This window comes from Brassica napus, chromosome C5, assembly GCF_020379485.1.
Source record: "Brassica napus cultivar Da-Ae chromosome C5, Da-Ae, whole genome shotgun sequence".
Classification (NCBI taxonomy): domain Eukaryota; kingdom Viridiplantae; phylum Streptophyta; class Magnoliopsida; order Brassicales; family Brassicaceae; genus Brassica; species Brassica napus.
Window position 1 is genome coordinate 3,062,835 of NC_063448.1, and position 20,725 is coordinate 3,083,559.

Consider the following 20,725-nt stretch of genomic DNA (forward strand, 5'->3'; position numbering starts at 1 on the left):
ATATAGTTGTAATTATTGCCATTGGACTTGATATGTCCCAAAATAAATTGATAGTACTTTATTAGCATTTAATATTGTACGCGATTAATTTTTTCCGTAACTCAGTTTTAAACAGCTTAGTTTTACTCGGACGTCGTAGCTGGTAACGAAACTCGTGAGTTTTTTCATCTTATTGAAATAATAGTCTTTTGATTTATACATGTTAGTAGATCTTATTACAAAGACTAGTAGCGATCTCGTGATGAACTTTGTTATTTACTGACAATTTAACAAGTTTTGGACCAACAGCCTGATGCATAGGCCTGGACGTTCAGGTACCCGTTGACATTCGGATCGGATTTTTCGGGTTTTCGGATTTTCGGGTTTACGCTTCTAGGTCCTATACTAAAATTTTATTAGTACGGACCGGGTTCGGATAATAACACTTCGGGTTAGGTTCAAAATTGTATTGCATCATAAAACCCATAAAATAATCATATATCGTACGAATTCAGGTTATATCGGTTCGGTTCGGATATAACCAAAGTAAAAAACAAATTTTTTGAAGTAAAACATAAAGAGAAACATCTAAATTAAATAAAAATTAATCTATCACATATAAAATTGATAAAATAACAATAGAATGTTAAATCAAGCATGAAAACAAACATCATTTGTAAACAATATGTATTGCCTTATAGAGAGTAGACTTTTTATTTCAATGAGCAAATTATAAAATATTTATTTATAACTAATTGTGTAGTTAAAACATTTATTAGAATTTTAATATTTATTATTATATATAATATTACCAAAAATATTGAATTTAATAATTGGAATACTTATATATATTTCAAAATATTTATATTGACTATTAATTTCGGATTTTTGGGTTACCCGTTCGTCGGCTAATAACACTTCGGGTTCGGATATTTTTTGTATCACCCTACAAGACCCGTTCAGGTATTTTTACGTTTCGGATCGAATAACGGGTCGAGTTTTTCGGTTCAGGTTCGGTTCGGATTTCGAGTTCCGGATTTTATACCCAGGCCTACATATGCATATGGTAAAAAGATTTCAACTGCAGTTACATAAAAGATTGTGATGGAAACTACGGGGCTAGTTAGTGAAAAGAACATTTGCAGTGGGTTTTGTCTGGTTGTTATATATGTATGACTGTGCTTTTACTGTTTATGTCTAGATATTATAACAATATGGACAATAAAGATCGATGTGAATTTTTAGTAATCTCCATTGAGCAACAGCATATGTGGAACCTATATCTCCTCTCCAGAGTGGAGACAGTGGTGAGTGGATTCATTGCATTATCTCCACTGTTACCACTACAATGACCAGATGAGGATTGATTCTCTTACTAACTTGTTCCGATGATGAAATCATCGAGTCTTTGTCTCAAAACCTCTTCAGTATTGCTCTGTCTTCAAATAGAGGAGTGTGGTGATGGTTCCGACACACCACTCTCTGCGCATTGGCCTGGAGCTCCCAAGAAGAGGCCATCGAGAAACATAGATGCAGGATTCCAAAGAAAGCTCTTCTGACATTGCTTTTTAGTTTTGATTGATTTCTAACATTGGAGTTATCTTTAGTAATGGATTGTATCTAATCAGCAAATATCACCACTGGAGTTGTAAGATAAGTTGAGAAAAGCTAGAAACGTAGATATATATCTGATGATAGCTTCTTTAAAACTAAAGGAGGTAACTGACTACTGACATCTCTATCCTCACACTCACTTGATCGTGGAAACGAAAGCTTCATTTACAGAGAGACAAGAGTAAGAAGAAGATTTGACGACGCCCCCCACTTATTCTTTTACCTTTTGTTGTTCCATGTACTCTTTATCTGCTTCTGCCACGCGGTTCTGGAACAATGTCCATTCGTTTCTGCATCTTTCCCTCACCTGAAACCGAGGAAGCACATACATACACTGAGGTTTTCCAGATGATAGAGAAGTGGTAATATTAAAAGTATAATAATATGTGCTTATTACCCCTTGCCATGGTGTTTTCCCCTTCTCTGACTCACCCTGTCAAAATATCATATATGAGTCGAGAGAAGATTTAGAGATACAAAAGTTAAGTCTCTTTATTTCTCAGTAACAAAAAGTATAATCACCTGGCTTCCAAGGGAAGGAATCACTTGATGGATAATCCATTGTGAATCTACTACACCAATCTTCTCATGAGCAGGCTGCAAATGGAAGATAATGCATACAGATGTAAACTGTTGATGACATAAACGAAGCTACCAAAGGATTTACCCAGGAAGCAGAGGGGAATGACTAACCTCAACGCATCGTCTGAGAGCAAAATCAAGACCCCATCCATGGACAAGATCATTCTGCAATGGAAACAAAAAATATTTTTTTAAAGCACAAACTGATGATGGTCTGAAAGACTTAGACTATACTCCTTTTGATTACTTAATGAGAAACCAAAGTAGATTCATCCATGCCACATTTGCTACTCATGTGAATATGATGTATGATTGTCTGCTCTACTGACTATAGATAATAAGGTCGAACTGCTGATCATAGATCTTTTAGATAATTAAAAACCTGAATCATATGCCAGACACATCGCCATGCTTCTCTAGAAAACACCGGTGCCATAATCTCAACAAACCTACAGGTGGAGTAAAAGCCATTACCGGAAATGATTAAGCAGTCTTCAGTGAGCTAGGCAAGAGAGAGAGAAAGATCATAAAGAGTCTCACGCAGCACATGGAGGCAAATGCGGATCACTGCACCATCCTGGTTTTTCTTGAGTTTCTCTGTTAATCACTCGAGAAACTTAGGGACAGATCTGAATTCAAAGAAAAAGTAAACGAGGGAGTGAAAGAGAGAGAGAGAGAGCTCCTACTTGTGGACATCTCGGTCACCTCTCCTCTTTGTCATTTCCCATGTAAGTCCGTTGTTTGGCTCTAATCCTGGCTGAGAAATCTCCAAACCATGCTTCTTAACTAACTCAATGTACCTGAAAAATAAAAATACAGATTGTAAAGAATGTCACTGAATCTGCAGCAACCATTCCAGAAATATAATTCACCTTTCTGCATTGAAATGCTCGACTCCAAGATCTTCATCCCATATAAATATATACTCGTAAGCTGAGACAACATCAGGATGCAAAAATCTCTTTGCATACCACCTGAAAAACAGATCAACAGAAACAACCAGAGGTTTATATCAACACAGCTTGAAGAAGGGAGAATATCTGCTGACATCCATCAGATTTTCTTACCATTTGGTTTGCTTTTTTGCGCTGATATGGATTGCGTTTTTTGACCACTCAAACTGGTCCCACTCAGTCGTCCGGCCATCATAGTGAAACAGCAAAATTTGGAAATCTTCGGAAAACTGAAGCAATGATGATGAAACCACAAACCACAGCGTTAATAAAACTCGAATAATGCTAAGAACATGAGAGATGGGAGGGGGAAGAATAGAGCAATCGCAGAACCTTCTTAACAGCTGCATTGATATTGTTCCTCTGCTCAAACCCAACAGTAAACGTTACAAGATACTTTGGTTTCTTCTTCAAATCCTGCATAGATTGTTATATAAGTCTCCAGTTGAATATATGAATAGAAGATCGTAGAACTCTTACTTCACTAGGTTCACCCCACAATCTGCGCAAGTAGAAATCTGATTCTGCCACAACAATACCAGGAGGGAGTAGCTCAGCACCATGCGGATTGGTTGGAACATATATCTGGAAACATAAAAGAAGAACACTGCCTCAGGAATCTGTAATAAAGTATATATTCAATCTCCAAGCATGTTGAAACATAGCATTGAGATAATTATATAACCTTAGGAAAGTGTCTAGAACCAAAATCTTCAGGGGATCTGCCGCCATCAAGAGATGATATAAATCCTGAGGGTAAGTTAATCTGCAGAGTAACAAAAATACATATCAACCAATGACAAAAATAAAAAGATAGATAACACAACACCTATGTATGTATCTAAAGCATATTATAATACCTTAGTAAAGGAAACAGATGGTAGAGTGATACCAATGAAAAAGCCAAAGACCATTGCCACTATTGTAGTGATGACAAGCTTTGCATTTTCATTTGTTCTTCTCGGAGCACCGCTGCCAAAAAGAAAAAAAAATAATAATTAAGTAATTTTCTCCAAAAATCGAAAGCAAACTGAGAAGCCGTTTTGTAACAAGAATGAAGTGAAGTGTACCTCCGGTGCAAGGTCCCCATCGGAATTGCAAAATCTCCAAATCGAACTGCAAAGAAAAAAAAAACTGAAAACTTAAACCAATTCAACTTTATTTAATTTGAGACCTAAGTGAGTGAGAGAGAGATACAGCACAAACGTTTAAATTATAATCAATAAAATATCATCACATAATACACTACTAAATTGCTCATAATTCAATAACACACACCAGTCACAGTCACAGTCACACAAACTACAAGTATCAATTGGCAAAACATGTCGGTGGAAGATTCGCCGCACAGATTCGAATTTAACTTACAAAATCAAAAATGATCTGGATCAAAATCTAAACAACCATTAACACAAAAACGATTCACGAAATTCCGAAGTAATATTCGCGACAAAAAAAACTGAAGGGAAGATGCGATGATGATGATGATGCTTACGGAGTTTTTGGACAAAATTAGAAGATTAGGGTTCCGCTCTCTCTGATCTCGCGAGTAGAGAGCAACGTGGTGAGAGAGAGAGAGAGAGATACAGTTAGTGTGAAGCACTGTGGAAGAGAACTCAGGTGAATCCGAGCCGATTCTTCGTGTTGTTGTTTTCTTCTGAAGTTCATTAAACCATTTTTTTCTTTTCTTTTTTTATTGCAAAGAAGACCCCCCAACGCATTGTTTACAGTTCTTCTTTTTCTTTAAAGTAAAAGCTTTACCTAAACTATGTACACGTGGCTTCCTTTCTTGATTTTTTTTTTGAAAAGTAAAAATTAAATGTCTTTCTTGGTTTAGTAGTTAAAAGCAACAACAAATCTTAAACCGATTAACCAAAGACAATACTCCTTCTGTAACACTTTTTTTTTTTTGGGTCAAACTCCTCCTGTATCACTTTAAATGGTGTTTTAGAAGAAAAAAATGTGTTTCTATTCTCATTATTCTAGATAGAATTTAATATCATTTAAACGTTGTGACCAATTGCAAAATACTAACTTTTTTTATTGGTTGAATTAATTTCATTTAATGATATTTTTATATAACCAAGATAAATTATATAGAAATTTGTATATTTTTAATCTTTCAAAAACTTTAAAAATCATTTAAAGTGATAAAGATGGAGTAGTATTATTATTTTGCTGCTGAAGAAAAACACAAAACAAAGGCATGGTGACTGAACCAATCAAATCACATTAAGAAAAGTAATCAAAACACCAAATCAAAACAAAACAAAGCAAGCAACCCTTCCATTATTATATCAAGTCTTTTTCTGTCAAATTCAGGTTTGGTCTCCAGGAGCAGGAGAAGCCGGCGTTGGGCTTTGGATCCCAAGTTGCTGAGACCGAGTCACCATACGAGCCATTGCTGACGTCTGATAAGCCTGTGGCAACGGCATGCTGTATCCTGCTGGTCCTGGCGAGTATCCTGGGGACGTTGGCGAGTAACGAGCCGTTGCTCTCTGAGCCGAATGAGAGCTCATGCTTGACAATGCGTACGCTCGACCTGACGTTTGGTACATACTCATGCTCCTCATCTTCTCTTGCAACGCTCTCAGCTCAAAGGTTAAAGACTCGCAAAGCCCATCGCCCGCCCGAGCAGACAGTGTCTCTGCCAAGTCTCTCTCACTCTTCCTGAGAAGTTCAGCCGCCGCCCTCACGTCGCCTCCATCGGCTAAAACCTTAGCCTCCGAGATGGCTTGTGAAACAAGGAACCTGTTTCGTTGCCTATCAACCTCTATGGACACCACTTCTTCTCCCGTTAGCTCGTCTGGCCTTTGAATGATCAGTTCCCCTGACTCCACACGGACTGTCTCTCTCGTAACGGGATCTTTGTAGACGCATCGCACCTTGAGCAGCGACATGGATTCAGATTCGCAGCTCGGAATCTCAAGAACCACGAGGAAGTCCCTTTCTTCCTCTGCGTACATGTCTCCGACACTGATCGTACCGCTTCTTCCATCAGACGAGATGCTGTTTCTGTAGCTTCCTGCTTTTATAGAAGATATCTTCACTCCCTCCTGGTGAACGCATTCGATCTCAACAACTTGCTCGAGAACCACAACGCTGAGAAGCCCTCCAATGCACTGCGCGAACGCGTCACGTATCACAGTCTCCGTCTCGATAAACGAGAACGTGCCACTAGAGACTCGCGAAATCGCGTGCATCAGCTCAGCGTCGTGGTCAGAACCGAACCCGAAGGCATGTATCGGAACCTGGCTAGTGGAACTCGGGAGCAAAGACTCGTAATTCGTTCTCTGACGGCGGACACCGAACCCAAACTGAGAGAAAGTGTAGTTGTCCTGCCCATCGGACAAAAGCATCATCACTGGAACAGGGCTTCTACAGCGCCGGTCCTCAATCACCCTAGCGCCAACCTTGAGCCCCTCTGCGATGTTAGTGCAGCCGTCAGCAACCAAGGAGTTAACAGCCTGGATGGCCTCTCGTTTCCCCGCCACAGACATCACCTTAAGAGGGAACAGCCTACGAGCATCGGAGGAGAATACAACCACAGAGAGCCTGTCCGTCTCGCCAAGATTCTGAATCACAAACCCCACGGCGTTTTTCAAAAGCTCCATCTTGGCCCCATCCATGCTACTACTCACGTCGAGAACCGCGACGAGATCCAGAGGAGCACGAGAAGGCACCTCATCGCTCACAACGCCCGCCTTGAGATGAACAAGAACAGCAAAATCACCAAGAGTAGTAGCCTGTTTCGCCACAGCAGAGACTTGTGGGACAAGTTTAACCTCGAGAGGAGGAGGCCCACGCTGATCACCATGGGCCTGGGCCTGGGCCTGGGCCTGGGCCTGGGGTAAAAGCTCGTCGTCTTCAAAACTTATTTGAGGAGGGGAGGATAGGGGCGGGACAGGGAGAGGGATGTGGAAACGGGAAGGGGGACGACTGTTATCAAGAAACGAAGGGACTTGTTTCCACTGAGTTCTGCAGAGAGGGCAGATCTTGTTTCCGTGTTTCACGTTGGTGGTGATACAATCGAAATGAAAAGTGTGACAACACTCTGCAGTGAATAACGCCTTTCCATCTCCCTTCACAATCTCATCCAAGCAAATCGCGCATTCATTCTGCAAAATTTCGAAAAAAAAAAACTAATTTTAAACCAAAAACCCTAAAAGAAATTAGACAGATGGTGAGAGAGAGCGAACCTTGGAGGAAGAGGAAGGCAGAGGGGGAGGAGCTGACGGATCGGGTCGGGTCGAGTCAACGGATGATCGTGAGGCATCATCGGTGGAAGAAGGGTCTTGGATTTTGGGAAGATTGAGAGTTTCGTTCGGGTTCTCCATTTTTTTTTCACGGTAGAGAGACTCGGGAACACAAAATCAAAAGGGAGTTTTTGGAAGGAGAGAAGACGGAAAGAGTTTGATGAGAAGAAGACTTGGAGGATAAGTAGAAGAATAAGAGGCGGTTTGCGAGAATAAATAAGCTAATTTTCCATTTAAAAAAGTTGCCAACTTTTTTTTTTTTTTTAAGTACTTACCTTTTTTCCAATTGGTCAAACTAAGTATTTCTAATATTACAATTAACATGTTTATTCTTCAACTATGATAGAAATAAAATAATTTTCTGAGTGTGAATTTATTAACTTTAGTTTAAGGATTGCCTACCAGTCAAATTAATTAAATGGGAAGAAATCTACCTAATATTTCAAGTATTTACAACTAATAAGTTTAGTATTCAACTATCACAGGCAAAAAAAAAAAAAAATTCTTAGTGTGAATTACCTTTTAAAACTAAATTGTAGTATTGTCAATGTTAAAAATAAATATGGATTGTTAAATTTAATTATAAGGTCAATTCAGTCAAACCACTTGAACAGGGAAAATAATTTATTTACTATTTCAAATTCAAATATTTGCAGTCAACAAATTTACTAATCAACTGTCATAGACATGAAACATATCTCCAAACGCGAAGTTTCAACAAATTTTATTTTTAATAGTCAATTTTAAAAATAAATATCGATGATTAAGTTTAATTTTATTGTTATGCAGTTAAGCCATTTAAGTGAAAAGTGTTTATTTAATATTTTAAATATGAAATTAATAAGTTTAGTGTGAGTTGATTGCAAAATTAAGTTTTGTATTGCCAACGTTAAAAAATAAACTTGGATTACTAAATTTAATTTTTAAACATGTTAATTAAATCATTTGAGTTCATATCCAAAAAGATATTTTCAATATTTTTATTTTTGATGCATATATTTAATATTAGTGGTATTCCGGCGCGTAGCGCCACGCGCCGGATTCTTATATTTTGTTTCCTAATGATTGGATAATGAGTTTTTGATCTATTTGATAGTGGTAATTAATAGTGTATTAGTTTGTTTTATAGTTGCTTAGGTCAAAGATGAATAGCATAAATAGATTTTATAAATTAATGAAATAAAATATAATAAATAGTTGATAGTTGCACTAAAGTAAATATAGTTTAATGATGTTTTAAAATGAATCATATAAATGTAGTTGTTTGTTCATCCTCTTAAAATACTAATAATCCTCACATACTTTATACATGTTATGAATGTGACAATTTGTTAGGGACTTTACTATGAACGTATTTGTTAAATACTTTGTCTTCAAAATGATATTAAATCCAATAAGTGAATTCTTAATCGTGGTCTAAATGCAATAACTGAGTTGATTATTTTCCAAGGATAATCCAGATATTCTTTTTCCTCTTCGATATTATTTAGTTGTATGTTAAAGTTTTAATTTTCATGGTGGTATATGTGTATGTATTTTTATCTGTGATTATGAGTTCTTATTCAAATCTTGTTACTTAATATTGACAATCACATTATTTTTAGCTAATCTAGCATTTTTTAACTCGTGAGTTTTATTAGTCTTAACTTCAAAAACTATAAGCATATTTTACTAAATATTTTTTTTGTAATAGTTTTAATTTATAATTAAGCGTTATTAGGATTGAAGTCCAAATCAAAATTCAGTGAACCCTTAAAAACAAACAAACCGGAGCTAATTTATACAAAAAATAGCATGTCATTGAGGTAATAATTTTAATATTATAAAAATTAAGTTTAACTGGTGCAAGCTTAAACCATTTTAAAATTAATCGTTCATATTTTATATTATCTCAAAATCATTATCTATAGACTTTCTTTGATATTTTTCCATAACTTAAACATAATAAAATGTATTGAAATATGACATAGATTTTATTGAACCGATTTTATTTATGTTTTGGTTACAAAATAGGTACAAATCAAGTATTTTAAAACCAAGTAACCAATTTTACTTACTTTTTGGTTACAAAGTAGTTATAAATCAGGTACATTTAAACCGAAGTACCGATTGGGATCGAACCCGAAAGTACATCGGGTTGTACCGGTTCTTTTTGAAGATTTACTAAACCCGATAGAACCCGAACCGATCCCGAATCAAATTTTCATATAACCCGAATGGGATTTATTTTGATAAACCCGAAAAACCGAAACACAATTGGGACCCCGAATGCCCAGGCCTATATCTTATATATATAGTTGTTGATGGTAAGGTATTCTAATATACACTTCACTACATAGATTTAAAGTGTTCTTTGATATATATTTGAATTTTTCAGAAATCTTCTTGTAAATTAATTTTGATTGATTAAAACATATTAAGATATGTAAGTTTTGGTTTTATTGGATCAATATTTTATTTGACCGTAGAATATAGAAGTTCAGTTTTCTATTGAAATGGTTAAGCTTAGTGTTATTCTTCTGTTAACTTATCATATATAAAAACTAATTACATAACAAATTACATTAATCATCAATATCATGTTTCTCTTCCACGAGGTGTGATATAAGTACACCAAGTTGATTTCAGGTGTTTTCTGTTAACGGCATAAAGTCGAAAGATATGACGTTATGGCATCTCTTACCTGAAAGAGGCACAAGAAAAGGTCATATTAGAAATTTGGATGGAGTAGTTTTTTCTTAGTTAAAAGATGGGAATGTAATTCATGGATCAGCTACATAGACGACAAACTCCCCTGTTTTGCCATATATGAAGACACTATCACATTTGCAAATATAAAAATGTAAGAAGAGATTATAAATAAACAAAAAAATGTCATGTTACCACACTTATTTTTCTGCAAAACTTGATTTCTCTCGGCAATCATCCCTGAAGACATTCTTGTCCTAAGCAAAATCAGCATCATAAGCTCATAACCTACTACTAAATAACAAAACATCAATATCTCATATCACATATCCACAGACAGAAATACACGTCAAAAGGAAGAAAGTACAAAGATATAGAACCGTGGAGACTGAACAGTCTTTAAATAGATTTATTATATCATCGTCAATTGCACCAGCTAACTCGATCTCCTTTACCATTCGATAGTCGTAATTATAACCAATACTCTGAATCGCATCTCACCTTACTTAAATCACCAGATTTCAAATCAAAATCAAATCTAGTCATGTCCCTTCCCAATCCATTTTGTCCCCATTCTAACTCGATTTAAACGAAGTCCATGAAGAACCTTTACCTTTGAGAGACCCTAAAGATCTGGTGCCATGAACCCCCGTGAAACTCAGAGCTTTGTTCGGGGGGGGGGGGGGGGGGGGAAGGGGGGGGGGAATCGCTGTTTCCATCGCTTCCATGCCCAAATCGTGGAAAGAGAAGGGAAATTAAATAAACTAATAAGTAGCTTGTTGGATTAAAAGGAAAATCAAAAATACATAATTAAATTGAAAGCCACGCGCGAGGAGGAAGAGAGAGCGTGAGAGCGAGAAGGAAGTGAGAGCGTGAAAAACACCAGTCCACTCCTGAGCTGCCAAGTGTCACAAAAAACCCTTACCTCTCTGATGATGCAGACGCAGGAGGAGAGACTAAAGTCTCCTTTATTATATAAGATGGCGCAGGGGACGGCTTCGAGCTATCGAGCCTCAGTTGCTGAGAATGAGTCACCAACGAGCCACTGATGACGTTTTATAAAGCCCACCGTCCGTATTTATCCCATATTATAAGATTGTCATAATTTCTCGTAATCCATAAAAAATAATCAGAAACTGAATTCTTTAAATCAAAATCACTAACCAATCATTTGTTTCCCACCCCAGCCATTTCTTTTTATGTAATAAAACTCGCAGTACACTTGTGGTAGTTTAAATCACCCATCACTTGTGTTGTAATCATCATCCCTGAATCTCGAACGTCGCAATTCAAGAAAACCGTGGGGAACCGTGTCCCTCACTGAATTTGATTCCATAAGTTTCAAGTTATAGGAAATCCTACTAATTATACATACAATATTAGGTTATACAACTCTAAATCAATCATTATTATACGCTAAACATCACAAGATTACATCACTCATCATCAGAGAGACAGACCACATCACTGCTCCTCTGCGATCCACTTCCCAAGTTCTGTTGCTGTTCTTGCTGCTTGCTGTTCTTGCTGCTGAGCTAACGCAGTTGAATATGTTAAAGCTTGAGGAACAGCTGATGAGGTTGGAGTGGTTGTCGTGGGGATGGGAACTGAAGAGGAATATGTTAAAGCTTGAGGAACAGCTGACGAGGTTGGAGTAGTTGTCATGGGGATGGGAACTGAAGAGGAATATGTTAAAGCTTGAGGAACAGCTGACGAGGTTGGAGTAGTTGTCGTAGGGATGGGAACTGGTGAGGATGATGAACTATATGGGTTTAAATGCAGTGCAGGAGAAACTAGTCTTCCATTGACAGCTAAGTTAAGTGCACTAGCAGGAGAAGCTGAAAAAGATGGAGCTGGGTTGGAGATGAGAGGCTGTCTTGGCTGAGGCATTGGGCAGTGCGTGGAACTCGGAGGAAGGTATGGTGAGCGAGAAACTGAAGATGTATGAGGCTGCAGAGGAGCAGGAGCCGAAGCTGTATAATAATTCCTCAGTGCGCTCATTTGTACTGCTCTCTGTGCTAGCTGCTGAATTCTACCTGGAGAAAGAAAGTGTTACTATGCCTTCATAGCTTTATATCTAAAAACCAATATGCGAACACTTACCCCTTGGAGCTGCGGAGGGATGAGATTCCATTCTGCTCGTACATTTAGACAAGAACGCATTCGTCAACAGCTTGTTCATTATAACAAAGTTCTTGCTTGTCTGTAGCTTTGTCGCTTTGGCTGTATGCTCAGCTTCTACCTCATGAAACTTTCTTTGATACTCAGCTTGCAGTTCAGCCATCTTCCTGTCGAATTCAGCTTTTAAAACTGATATCTGCTCACAGATAATTTAAGAGTCAGTGAAAATTGAGATAAAACGAACCAAAACTGGAGGTAACTGATACTCTGAGAACAACTAACCTTTTCTTCATAAGTCTTCTTTGTGTTCTCTGATTCTCTCCGCAGCTTCTCCAGTTCATGCCGAAATGGGTCACTGAACACAGGGAAAGGTACTTGAGGAACAGGTGGAGGGGCATTCTGTCCCGTAGCATTGTTAAGCTGTGAAGAAACAGGAGCTGTTACACCTGCTGGAGGCTCCACAACACCTTCATCGACAACGTCTGCGTAAAAGGTATTACCAGATTGTCAGTTTTTCTGGCAAACACATACGTTATACTTAAATGCAAAAGAGCAGTTACTGACTTGCAAAGGTTGGTTGTTCTACTTGAGCATCAGGTTCTGCTACTTCCATTTCACATGCTTCTGATCCAGTTGTGCGAGGCGCAGCCATTGTTGTGTTGTTATTTAAGCCTTCAGTGCTAACTGCTGCCTCAGATTGATTTCCAGGCGAAGAAACTGGTAATGGAGATGCATCCCGACCAGTTTCTACTGCATCTGATCCAGCTGTATGAAGCTGAGCCACTGTTGTAATATTTTGGCCCTCAGTGTTTGTTGCTAGGTCAGCCTGAGTTCCAATCAATGGAGTTGGCAGAGAGCATGGATCCTGAGCACCCATTATTTCCTGCAGCAAATCAAGAACGAGCATGTCAAAGTTGTAATAGTTTCTGACAGCAAAAGAGAACATCTTAAGTTGCGATAATAAGTACCTGGTCTGATACTGCGGTGACACCAGTCTCTACTACACCTGGACCAGCATTGTGTGGCTCTTCTGAAGTGCTGATATTTTGGCTCTCAACGTTGGCGCCTGAATCAGGCTGGTTTCCCGTCGGTGAAGATGGCAACGGACATGCAACTTGATCACCCTGTCCAGAGAGTCAATTTAAGACAAAAATGAGACCTAATCAATAACCACACTTCCCTGCTCTTTTTATAGGAAATTTAGATTGAACATTACAAAGATCGATAACATTGAAACCGCAAAAGATAAAGTCTACAATATGGACCTGCTCGAATGCAGCAAAACCACCAGTCTCTACTGATTCTGAAACAGCTGGCTGAGACTCGATTGATGCTTCAACATTCTTGCCCTGATTTTTTTCTGCTGGGTCAGGTTGCTGTCCAGCCGGTGAAGAAGGCAGAGGACATATCTCGTCATCACCCTGTCCAGAAAAATCAATTTAACAAGCAAAAAAGGTATCTGATCGGCACCCACTGTTATTGCAGGAAAAGAAGAATGGGCACTATAAAGATTAAATGAACAAACCTGATCAGATTCAGCAGAATCCCTAGTCTTTAGCACAGGCGCAGGGTGAGGTATAGGCGACACCAACTCGTCAGAAATCTCCTTGTAAAGAGAACAAGCTTCCTCATACTGGTGGTCAAAAATGTTATCAGTGTCAGAGCCCGAATGAATAGTTTTATCATTTTCTATTGAAACCAAAGCCTCCTCTCTATTCAACCAAGACTCTAGAGAGGCAGACTTTGCAAGATTTGCAACAGACTGGGATATCTCTGCCACCCTTGAGGGAACATCTTCATCTGGTGCCGCTGATGTAACTCTGACGCAATTCGGATATTCTGACGACTGCACGTTCAAGGCCCCAGATTCCTCTTGACAGCCAGCTGGAATCAAAATATCAGGCGCACTAAGAGAAGCGAGCTCATTGGGCTGCCTCTTTGTAGCCACATTGTCCGTAGGCTGTTCATGAGACACGGGCGAGATAACCAACGCCTTGTCATTTCTTGAAGCCACAATTTCATGAACTTGTTGAGTGCTGCCACCTGACATGGTTCTTAATGTGTTTTCTGCTTCTGGCAATTGTTTTTCCTTGGCAACCATGCAACTTGTATCAGCATAAGTAGCTTCACCGCTGGCATCATTGCAAGTTTGTACATCAGGAGTATTTTTGGAAGTGTTCGATGTGCCTAATCCACTAAGATGCTTGTTGTTTCCACTTTGAATGGGAGAGCAATCTATTAATTCAGCTTGTGCCTGTGCCCAGTTCTCTATCCGACTAATCCAATAGGCTTCATCCTCAGCCAACTTCTTCTTTTCAGCCTCGTGCATTCCCTCTAGTTTTTTGAGGCAGTCATTCATCTCGATTTTGAGATCATCATTCTTTCTTTCAAAATCATCTTCCACCCGTTGAAGATTATCCAGTAAGCTCTGCGAACTTAACCCTGAACAAGTGACACGAATATATAATACTTCCAGCTTTTTCCCATTTTGAAGTTCCTGCTTCTTGTCAGCACTCCTATTCATCAGATCCACCTTTTTTTCCTCGTGGATTTGTACAAGCTCCTGCAGTTTCTTACTGCATTTATTTTTGATGTCGCTAATAGTCTTTTCGACATCTTTTGTTACTGAGCTACGCATCGATTTTGTGTTACTCTGTTCCTGACGCACTGTATCCCCTGAGAGACTTTCATTCACCTTTGCTTGCTTAGAATTAGTACCCAAGCAATCCACCTGCAAACTTCGTGTGCGGCCCAGGAATATACTCTTCATGCAGCACAAAAGAGAATATATATAATCTACCTCTTCTTCAGAGCAACTGAAACCTAATTCCGATTTTGCGCGGACCAAAGATTCTTCGCGGTTACACGTTTGCTTTACGAGCGAGACTGCAATCCAACTCTGAAAGTGCATAAGAAAAACTTATCAGTGTTTGAACTAATCACAAATTATGCAGTAATCTGAGGCTTTACATTGTGGCGTATAAAGCATTAATTATATTAGATATTAGCTACTAGCTAGCATAACTAGAGCAATTAATGTAAATTTATATACTATGATCGGAACTTGTAATGCATTCCCACAAAGGCAGGGATGCCACATAATGATCTTATTCAAGAAGAGGTAGAGGATAAAGGAAACAATGCATAAACTATCGAAGTGAATGCTGTCATACCAAAGCTATCTGGAACGCCTGCAATATGGTGGCTGGCTCTGTGCAGACACGGTGGTGTTCAATAATATATTCAAGAAACTTTTCAGCTATGCTTGCCGAATCTTCCTGAAAAAAAATGATAAATCAGCCAATTAAACATGGCAGATATACTTTTTGTACAATTCTGAAGACGCGCAACAGAAACAATCACAGAAGTATTCAGTATGGGAACGGCAGTGAAAACACTTATTAGCCAATAGATGAAGATATGAGACCCTAAATGCAGGTACTACATACACAAAACTAATAGCATCAGTCAATATCAGTTTCTATACTTAGTACTAACAGCAAACTTTTGGCATAAATACCCAAGGCTGTACTATGCCACAACATTAAAAATTTCCATGTGGTTGTAACATGAAATGAGGTAACAATTCCAAATACAATCTGCATATCAAAAGCTAAACTAAGTCGCGCAGGTGGAGAAAGCAACTTACTGAAGGACAAAGTTTTGCCATCTTCGGCTTTAAAACAGCATAGAGACTCCTCTGTGACTCATGCGGAATTTGTCGCCAATCAATGCCAGCTAACATATCCTCTGGGACTCCAGAGATATGACAGCCCAAAGAATACAAGCCAGTAGCACCATTTCCAGTCAATGAGTCATTAGTACCAGAAGCAGATCCACGTGATGACTTGAGTGTTGCAACGTTTGGTGACTCCAAATGCCCTGAAGGAAAGATAGTAAGCAAAGTAAATGGAACATTCAATGAACACTAGAGGTAAAGGAGCAGGAAGTGAACTGTTTTACCCATGTGATCCTTCCCAGAGGCTTTTCTTTCAGCGTTATCTACTGTGACATCATCTGAAGCCTTCTTTTTCTTCTTTAAGTTTCCGCCATTGCCAACTTTGGTAGTCTCCTCATAGCCCTGAAGATGCCGTACTCTTTTTCGACTCCTTTGAGGAGTATCCGAACAGTATTTCCACATAGGGTTCTTTCCACTCATCAGCTTTGACCAAAACATATTTGGACTTTCATCTGATAACTTGACATGTTCTTCACCAAATAGAGTAGCATCAGTGCTGTAACTTCCCTGAGCATGCTTGGCTTCCAAAAGTAGACACAGCTTGCCTTCATTTTCTTCTCCAACATGGGAAGAAAGTATGGACGAGAATTCCTGAATCACGGCATCCTTAATAGACTGTTCAAATGGAACTCCTGAACCTGGGGTTCCACTCCCATGGAAGTGTTCCAGCTTATCAAATAAATATGATGCCCCCCACATGAGCAGTGCATGTGTGAGAGGACGGTTTAGGTTCTCTAGAGGCTTATTTTGCCTAGCAAGAATCAGGGCTTTTTCTTCAACTGTAAACACTGAGTACAGCCGGAAAATCTTAGTTCTTTCAGAACACGACTCAACCTTTATCTTCTCTAAGAGCTTAACGTCATGCGATGGATTCAGGCTGCTTCCAAAAAGTATAAAAGACTCAGCGCGTAAGAGTTTAATGCTTTGACTACAGGCACGTATTTCCAGCAGCAGAATAAAACACTCACTCTCCTTGTTGAAATTGTTTATAGCGTTCTTCTTCGAGAGGCAGACCCCATGCTCATAGGAATTTTGACCAAATCTTTGCATCAGAAAATCTTCGAGAATATTACCAAGCAGAAGCCCCTCAGGGCTATGTGTTGCCTGTTGAGAAAAAAAAACAGCTATTCAAACGTTCATGAGGCACAGATATCGACAACGAAAAGGAGAGGAGAAGAAACATCCCAGTTTAGCATATCTCATAGCTAATATACAGCTCATGATCACATGATCAAAAACATACTTCCATTGTCCAAAGCAAAGGCCAGAATACTATGTATATTTGTGTATATATATATATATATATATATATTAAAAAACTGTAGTAAGTGAGTATTTATGACAAACACAGAACTGTCCTCATTCATAAGTGATGGAAACGCACCTGGTAGAAGACAACTGCTTTTAAACCCTTTGCTTTTATCTGAGTAAGCATTGCACCAAGTAGGGGAAGTTTCCCGCTTGCTTTGACTTCTACATCTAGGATTTCATGCAACTTCAGATTCTTGGTGAGCAGTTGTTTCAAAGATACATCCATAACATATGGGTGGTCACAGGTCTGCCAACAAAATTGCAAACACACGAAGGAGGTATTTAATATCTCCACACATTAACATGAAGAATGAGACTTTAGGAAAACGTGATGCTGACAGACAGTAGTCAGATATCTTAGCAGACCCTAACCTCTCTTTTTTGCACTTCAAGTTCAATGTGTTACGGAAAATCATAAAGCAAATAGACCAGAACCTTTTCCCTAGTAAACATTAAAACCGTAAGGCATAACACCTATGTGACAACCTCTTAGGAGCTGACACATGATACTTTCTAGCAGCAATGCAGTGAACACCTTATCTATTTATACATTTTTATTCTTTTCACTTATTGCCATTGTTAAGTGGGGCCTTGACGCACAAGCACATTGAAGAATAAAATTTGTTATCAAATAAACTTACTTTCCTTACAGAAGTGAGAGTTTCTTCGAGAGCTCCAACAAGATCGTTCTTCAACATCGAAGAAAGAGATAAAGAATTGGAGAAGAGAGTCCGACAGTATTGCTCCACCTGTACATCTGACAGCTGCACTGGAACCCAATACTCGGTGTAAATCGATAACAATTTGGGATCAAATGATTTATCTTGTTGCATCTTCTGCCTGTTCTCCCCATAGTCTTTGCTTTTAGCGGGTCCGCATTCCTTCATATCCTAATGCAATGCAGAATAAAAATATGCAGTTTAAAAGTAAAGGATAAGCAAATTTGACAGACCACCTTTTAACGTGTGTCCAAAGTAAGCAATCAGAAACCAACCTGTGCCACCTGATCAGATCCTTGAACTGGCTGAGCAATGCAGGAGCAAACACTGAGATCTTCAAAATTATCATTGACCCTTCAAATTTTTGCAAAACTAAAATTACAACCCAGAACATATATTTTAAGTTATATATATCCTAAATATCAAACCAAACTCATCGGTTGAAATTGGCAAATGGTTTCAAAACGACAGACAACAGTCGAAAATTCTTACTTTTGCCGTTTTTGACATGTGCCACACCTTTCGGGTTGATTAATATTTGTGCACACGGGTGGAAAAGGAATAACCCCATCAGTACTCATAATGCGGTCATCTGCATTTGTACATGCATCCATCACAATTTCTGCAGTGTCTCTTTTTCTTTTCAGAGCCAAGTCTATATCGGCTTCCAAGCTAGTTTCACTGTCACGAAGCTTTTGTGGTTCTGGATTCTCGGATGGTGAACCTATAACACTGCCATCCTCAGTTTCAACCATGGGGGATGAATCAACCACTGTCTTCTCTATATCCTTAGTTACTTCCACAGGAAAATCAGAGCCTTTCTCTAAACCAGTTTCTCCAACCGGCAACCCTTTTGATCCTGAATTCGCATGTGGTGGACTGTTGCCGTCTCTAGCATCATCATTTTCCGCAGTGTCTCTTTTTCTTTTCAGAGCCAAGTCTATGTCGGTTTCCAAGCTAGTTTCACTGTCACAAAGCTTTTGTGGTTCAGGATCCTCAGATGGTGAACCTATAACACTGTCATCCCCAGTTTCAACCATGGGAGATGAATCAACCACCGTCTTTTCTGTATCCCTAGCTACTTCCATAGGAAAATCAGGTCCCTTCTCTAAACTAAAATCTCCAACCGGCAGCCCTTTAGATCCTGAATTCGCATGTGGTGGACTGTTATCGTCTCTAGCATCATCATTTTCCGCAGGTACTCGGCGAGAACAACCAACCACTACTAGTTCCTCATCATTCGAAGAAGCATTAGATCCCGTATTGAGATGCCCTCTATACAAGGCCCTGAGACTTCGAGCTGTCATTTCAGGCTTCCCTTTCTTGATCTCATCTGTCGACTCTTCTTCTATGATGTCTATCCTCTTGCCATTACTCTCCTCAACACCCAATGAAGAAGTGTTTGCATTCCTGTCAGGCTTATCCGATAACCCTTTTGGATTCTCCGAAGCTACAGTCTTTCCCTTACCAGACCTTCGCAAGGGACTTGCTGTGGGTTTCTTCTCAGTTCCACCAGAAATTTTAGTAACTGAAGCAGGTGAGGAAGCGAGTCTCCCAGACCTTCTGGTACTAGAAGCTGGAGTTATAGGCTTCGTAGACGGTGTTCCCCGGGTTGACCTCCTCAAAGGAGTGGTTTCTAGCACTGTTGACGCAGAAGCTACCGCTGAAGATCTGGTGCAAATGGTCCTTCCCGTTGAAACCTTCTTCTTCTCATCTTTCTTCATCTTCCTCTGAAATCACACTTCACAGAAACAGAGGCAAAGACTATATAATCAGATAAACGCCTGACACTAAGATCAATTTGTTACAATCTAACAGACGCCTTAGAATCTCTCCACAAAGTAGATGCTGAGTCTCTAGAAATCCCTAAATCGTTCGCTCGAGACCAAAAAAACGAAACCCTAGAAGAAAAAAAAGGAGGAAACGAAGCGTACCTGCTGCACGAACGAGAGAGAGAGAGAGAGAGAGAGAGAGAGAGAGAGAGAGAGAGTCTATCGCTTGACGGACTCTTTGAGGTCGCCAATTGCGAGCGAAGAAAAGCGAACTGAGATCTCCGGTGCGGAATCGTCGATGAATCGTCTCTTCGAGCTTATGCAACCTTCACGCGTGTTTGGGGTTGTGCGATTAAAGCGGCAAAGGACAGTCTTCCTTCGTCTCTCGCTTAACGCTTTGTGTGATTCGTGAGAACATTTATATGTCGTTTTATTCGGAGGTTCCTATGTAATTAGTGATTAAATATATTCCCAACGATTACATCCCTTTCTTAGACCTTTTTTTTTTTTTCTCAAATTGATATTCATTCATACGCCAAAAGGCCAAAATTCATACAAACGTTAACGGCAAAACGAAATAGCCCCAACACTGAAAACCCATAGAAAACGGTAACTAAATCCCACACAGGGGCGACTTAAACCCACACCGGGGTGACTTAAAACCCACATCGGGGTGACTTAAACCCACATAGGGTGACTTAAAAAAAACATAAAACATAATAACCAAACCAACACTAGCACTATAAACGGATAATCATCACAAGAGCTACAACAACACACCAAGCAGTATTTAGAAAAGAGTAAACGCCAATGATAGGGAGTTACCGCTGCTGCCACTGGCTCGCCACCCGGTAACCTCCACTTCTCATACAACCACACTTATCGCTGCTGCCTCGCCCGCCAAACGATAAGACTAACCCGGAGACTTCATAACTCGACAAGGGGAACTCGCAACTCGGTCCACACACCTTGGATACATACACGACAAACA

At 39.2% G+C, this 20,725-nt stretch overlaps 3 protein-coding genes across 4 annotated transcripts; all 3 read right to left on the reverse strand.

The window, feature by feature from the left end:
- Window positions 1-1,581: 1,581 nt before the first annotated feature.
- LOC106411625 lies at window positions 1,582-4,856 on the reverse strand. The gene is made up of 15 exons (XM_013852418.3): window positions 4,624-4,856; window positions 4,199-4,244; window positions 3,989-4,100; window positions 3,814-3,894; window positions 3,609-3,713; window positions 3,462-3,545; window positions 3,243-3,358; window positions 3,048-3,149; window positions 2,862-2,975; window positions 2,716-2,772; window positions 2,558-2,624; window positions 2,287-2,340; window positions 2,116-2,190; window positions 1,991-2,026; window positions 1,582-1,900 (listed from the first exon to the last, which is right to left on the reverse strand). Exons 2-15 carry the CDS (start codon window positions 4,216-4,218, stop codon window positions 1,805-1,807), a joined length of 1,119 nt encoding a protein of 372 aa, XP_013707872.1. The 5' UTR covers window positions 4,219-4,244; window positions 4,624-4,856; the 3' UTR covers window positions 1,582-1,804.
- Window positions 4,857-5,276: 420 nt separating this feature from the next.
- LOC106412380 (E3 ubiquitin-protein ligase WAV3) lies at window positions 5,277-7,576 on the reverse strand. Its single transcript, XM_013853302.3, has 2 exons — window positions 7,328-7,576; window positions 5,277-7,246 (listed from the first exon to the last, which is right to left on the reverse strand). The coding sequence occupies exons 1-2, from the start codon at window positions 7,463-7,465 to the stop codon at window positions 5,447-5,449; spliced, it is 1,938 nt and encodes a 645-aa protein (XP_013708756.1). The 5' UTR covers window positions 7,466-7,576; the 3' UTR covers window positions 5,277-5,446.
- A 3,784-nt stretch (window positions 7,577-11,360) lies between these two features.
- Window positions 11,361-20,165, reverse strand: LOC106415350 (helicase protein MOM1-like). Of its 2 annotated transcripts, none has more exons than XM_048757881.1 (15): window positions 19,897-20,165; window positions 18,455-19,692; window positions 18,238-18,316; window positions 17,885-18,133; window positions 17,317-17,490; window positions 16,157-17,036; window positions 15,843-16,075; window positions 15,367-15,471; window positions 13,719-15,092; window positions 13,459-13,614; window positions 13,162-13,317; window positions 12,758-13,076; window positions 12,476-12,675; window positions 12,176-12,389; window positions 11,361-12,108 (listed from the first exon to the last, which is right to left on the reverse strand). In XM_048757881.1, exons 2-15 carry the CDS (start codon window positions 19,684-19,686, stop codon window positions 11,537-11,539), a joined length of 5,943 nt encoding a protein of 1,980 aa, XP_048613838.1. In that variant the 5' UTR covers window positions 19,687-19,692; window positions 19,897-20,165; the 3' UTR covers window positions 11,361-11,536. The 2 variants fall into 2 exon arrangements, with proteins under 2 accessions (XP_048613838.1, XP_013711471.2); XM_013856017.3 differs by having other exon boundaries at window positions 18,455-19,703.
- Between the last annotated feature and the right edge of the window lie 560 nt (window positions 20,166-20,725).

Excerpts from the sequence above, each read along its gene's own strand:
- LOC106412380 (XM_013853302.3), bottom strand. The coding sequence starts at position 7,465 with ATGGAGAACCCGAACGAAACTCTCAATCTTCCCAAAATCCAAGACCCT. Across the intron at positions 7,247-7,327 it reads TGCCTTCCTCTTCCTCCAAG|AATGAATGCGCGATTTGCTT; the intron begins GTTCGCTCTCTC and ends GAAATTTTGCAG.
- LOC106415350 (XM_048757881.1), bottom strand. The coding sequence starts at position 19,686 with ATGAAGAAAGATGAGAAGAAGAAGGTTTCAACGGGAAGGACCATTTGC. Across the intron at positions 17,491-17,884 it reads CTCTCACTTCTGTAAGGAAA|ACCTGTGACCACCCATATGT; the intron begins GTAAGTTTATTT and ends TTTTGTTGGCAG. Across the intron at positions 15,472-15,842 it reads TGGCAAAACTTTGTCCTTCA|GAAGATTCGGCAAGCATAGC; the intron begins GTAAGTTGCTTT and ends ATTTTTTTTCAG.
- LOC106411625 (XM_013852418.3), bottom strand. The coding sequence starts at position 4,218 with ATGGGGACCTTGCACCGGAG. Across the intron at positions 2,976-3,047 it reads GAGCATTTCAATGCAGAAAG|GTACATTGAGTTAGTTAAGA; the intron begins GTGAATTATATT and ends TTTATTTTTCAG. Across the intron at positions 2,773-2,861 it reads GGTGACCGAGATGTCCACAA|AGAAACTCAAGAAAAACCAG; the intron begins GTAGGAGCTCTC and ends AGTGATTAACAG.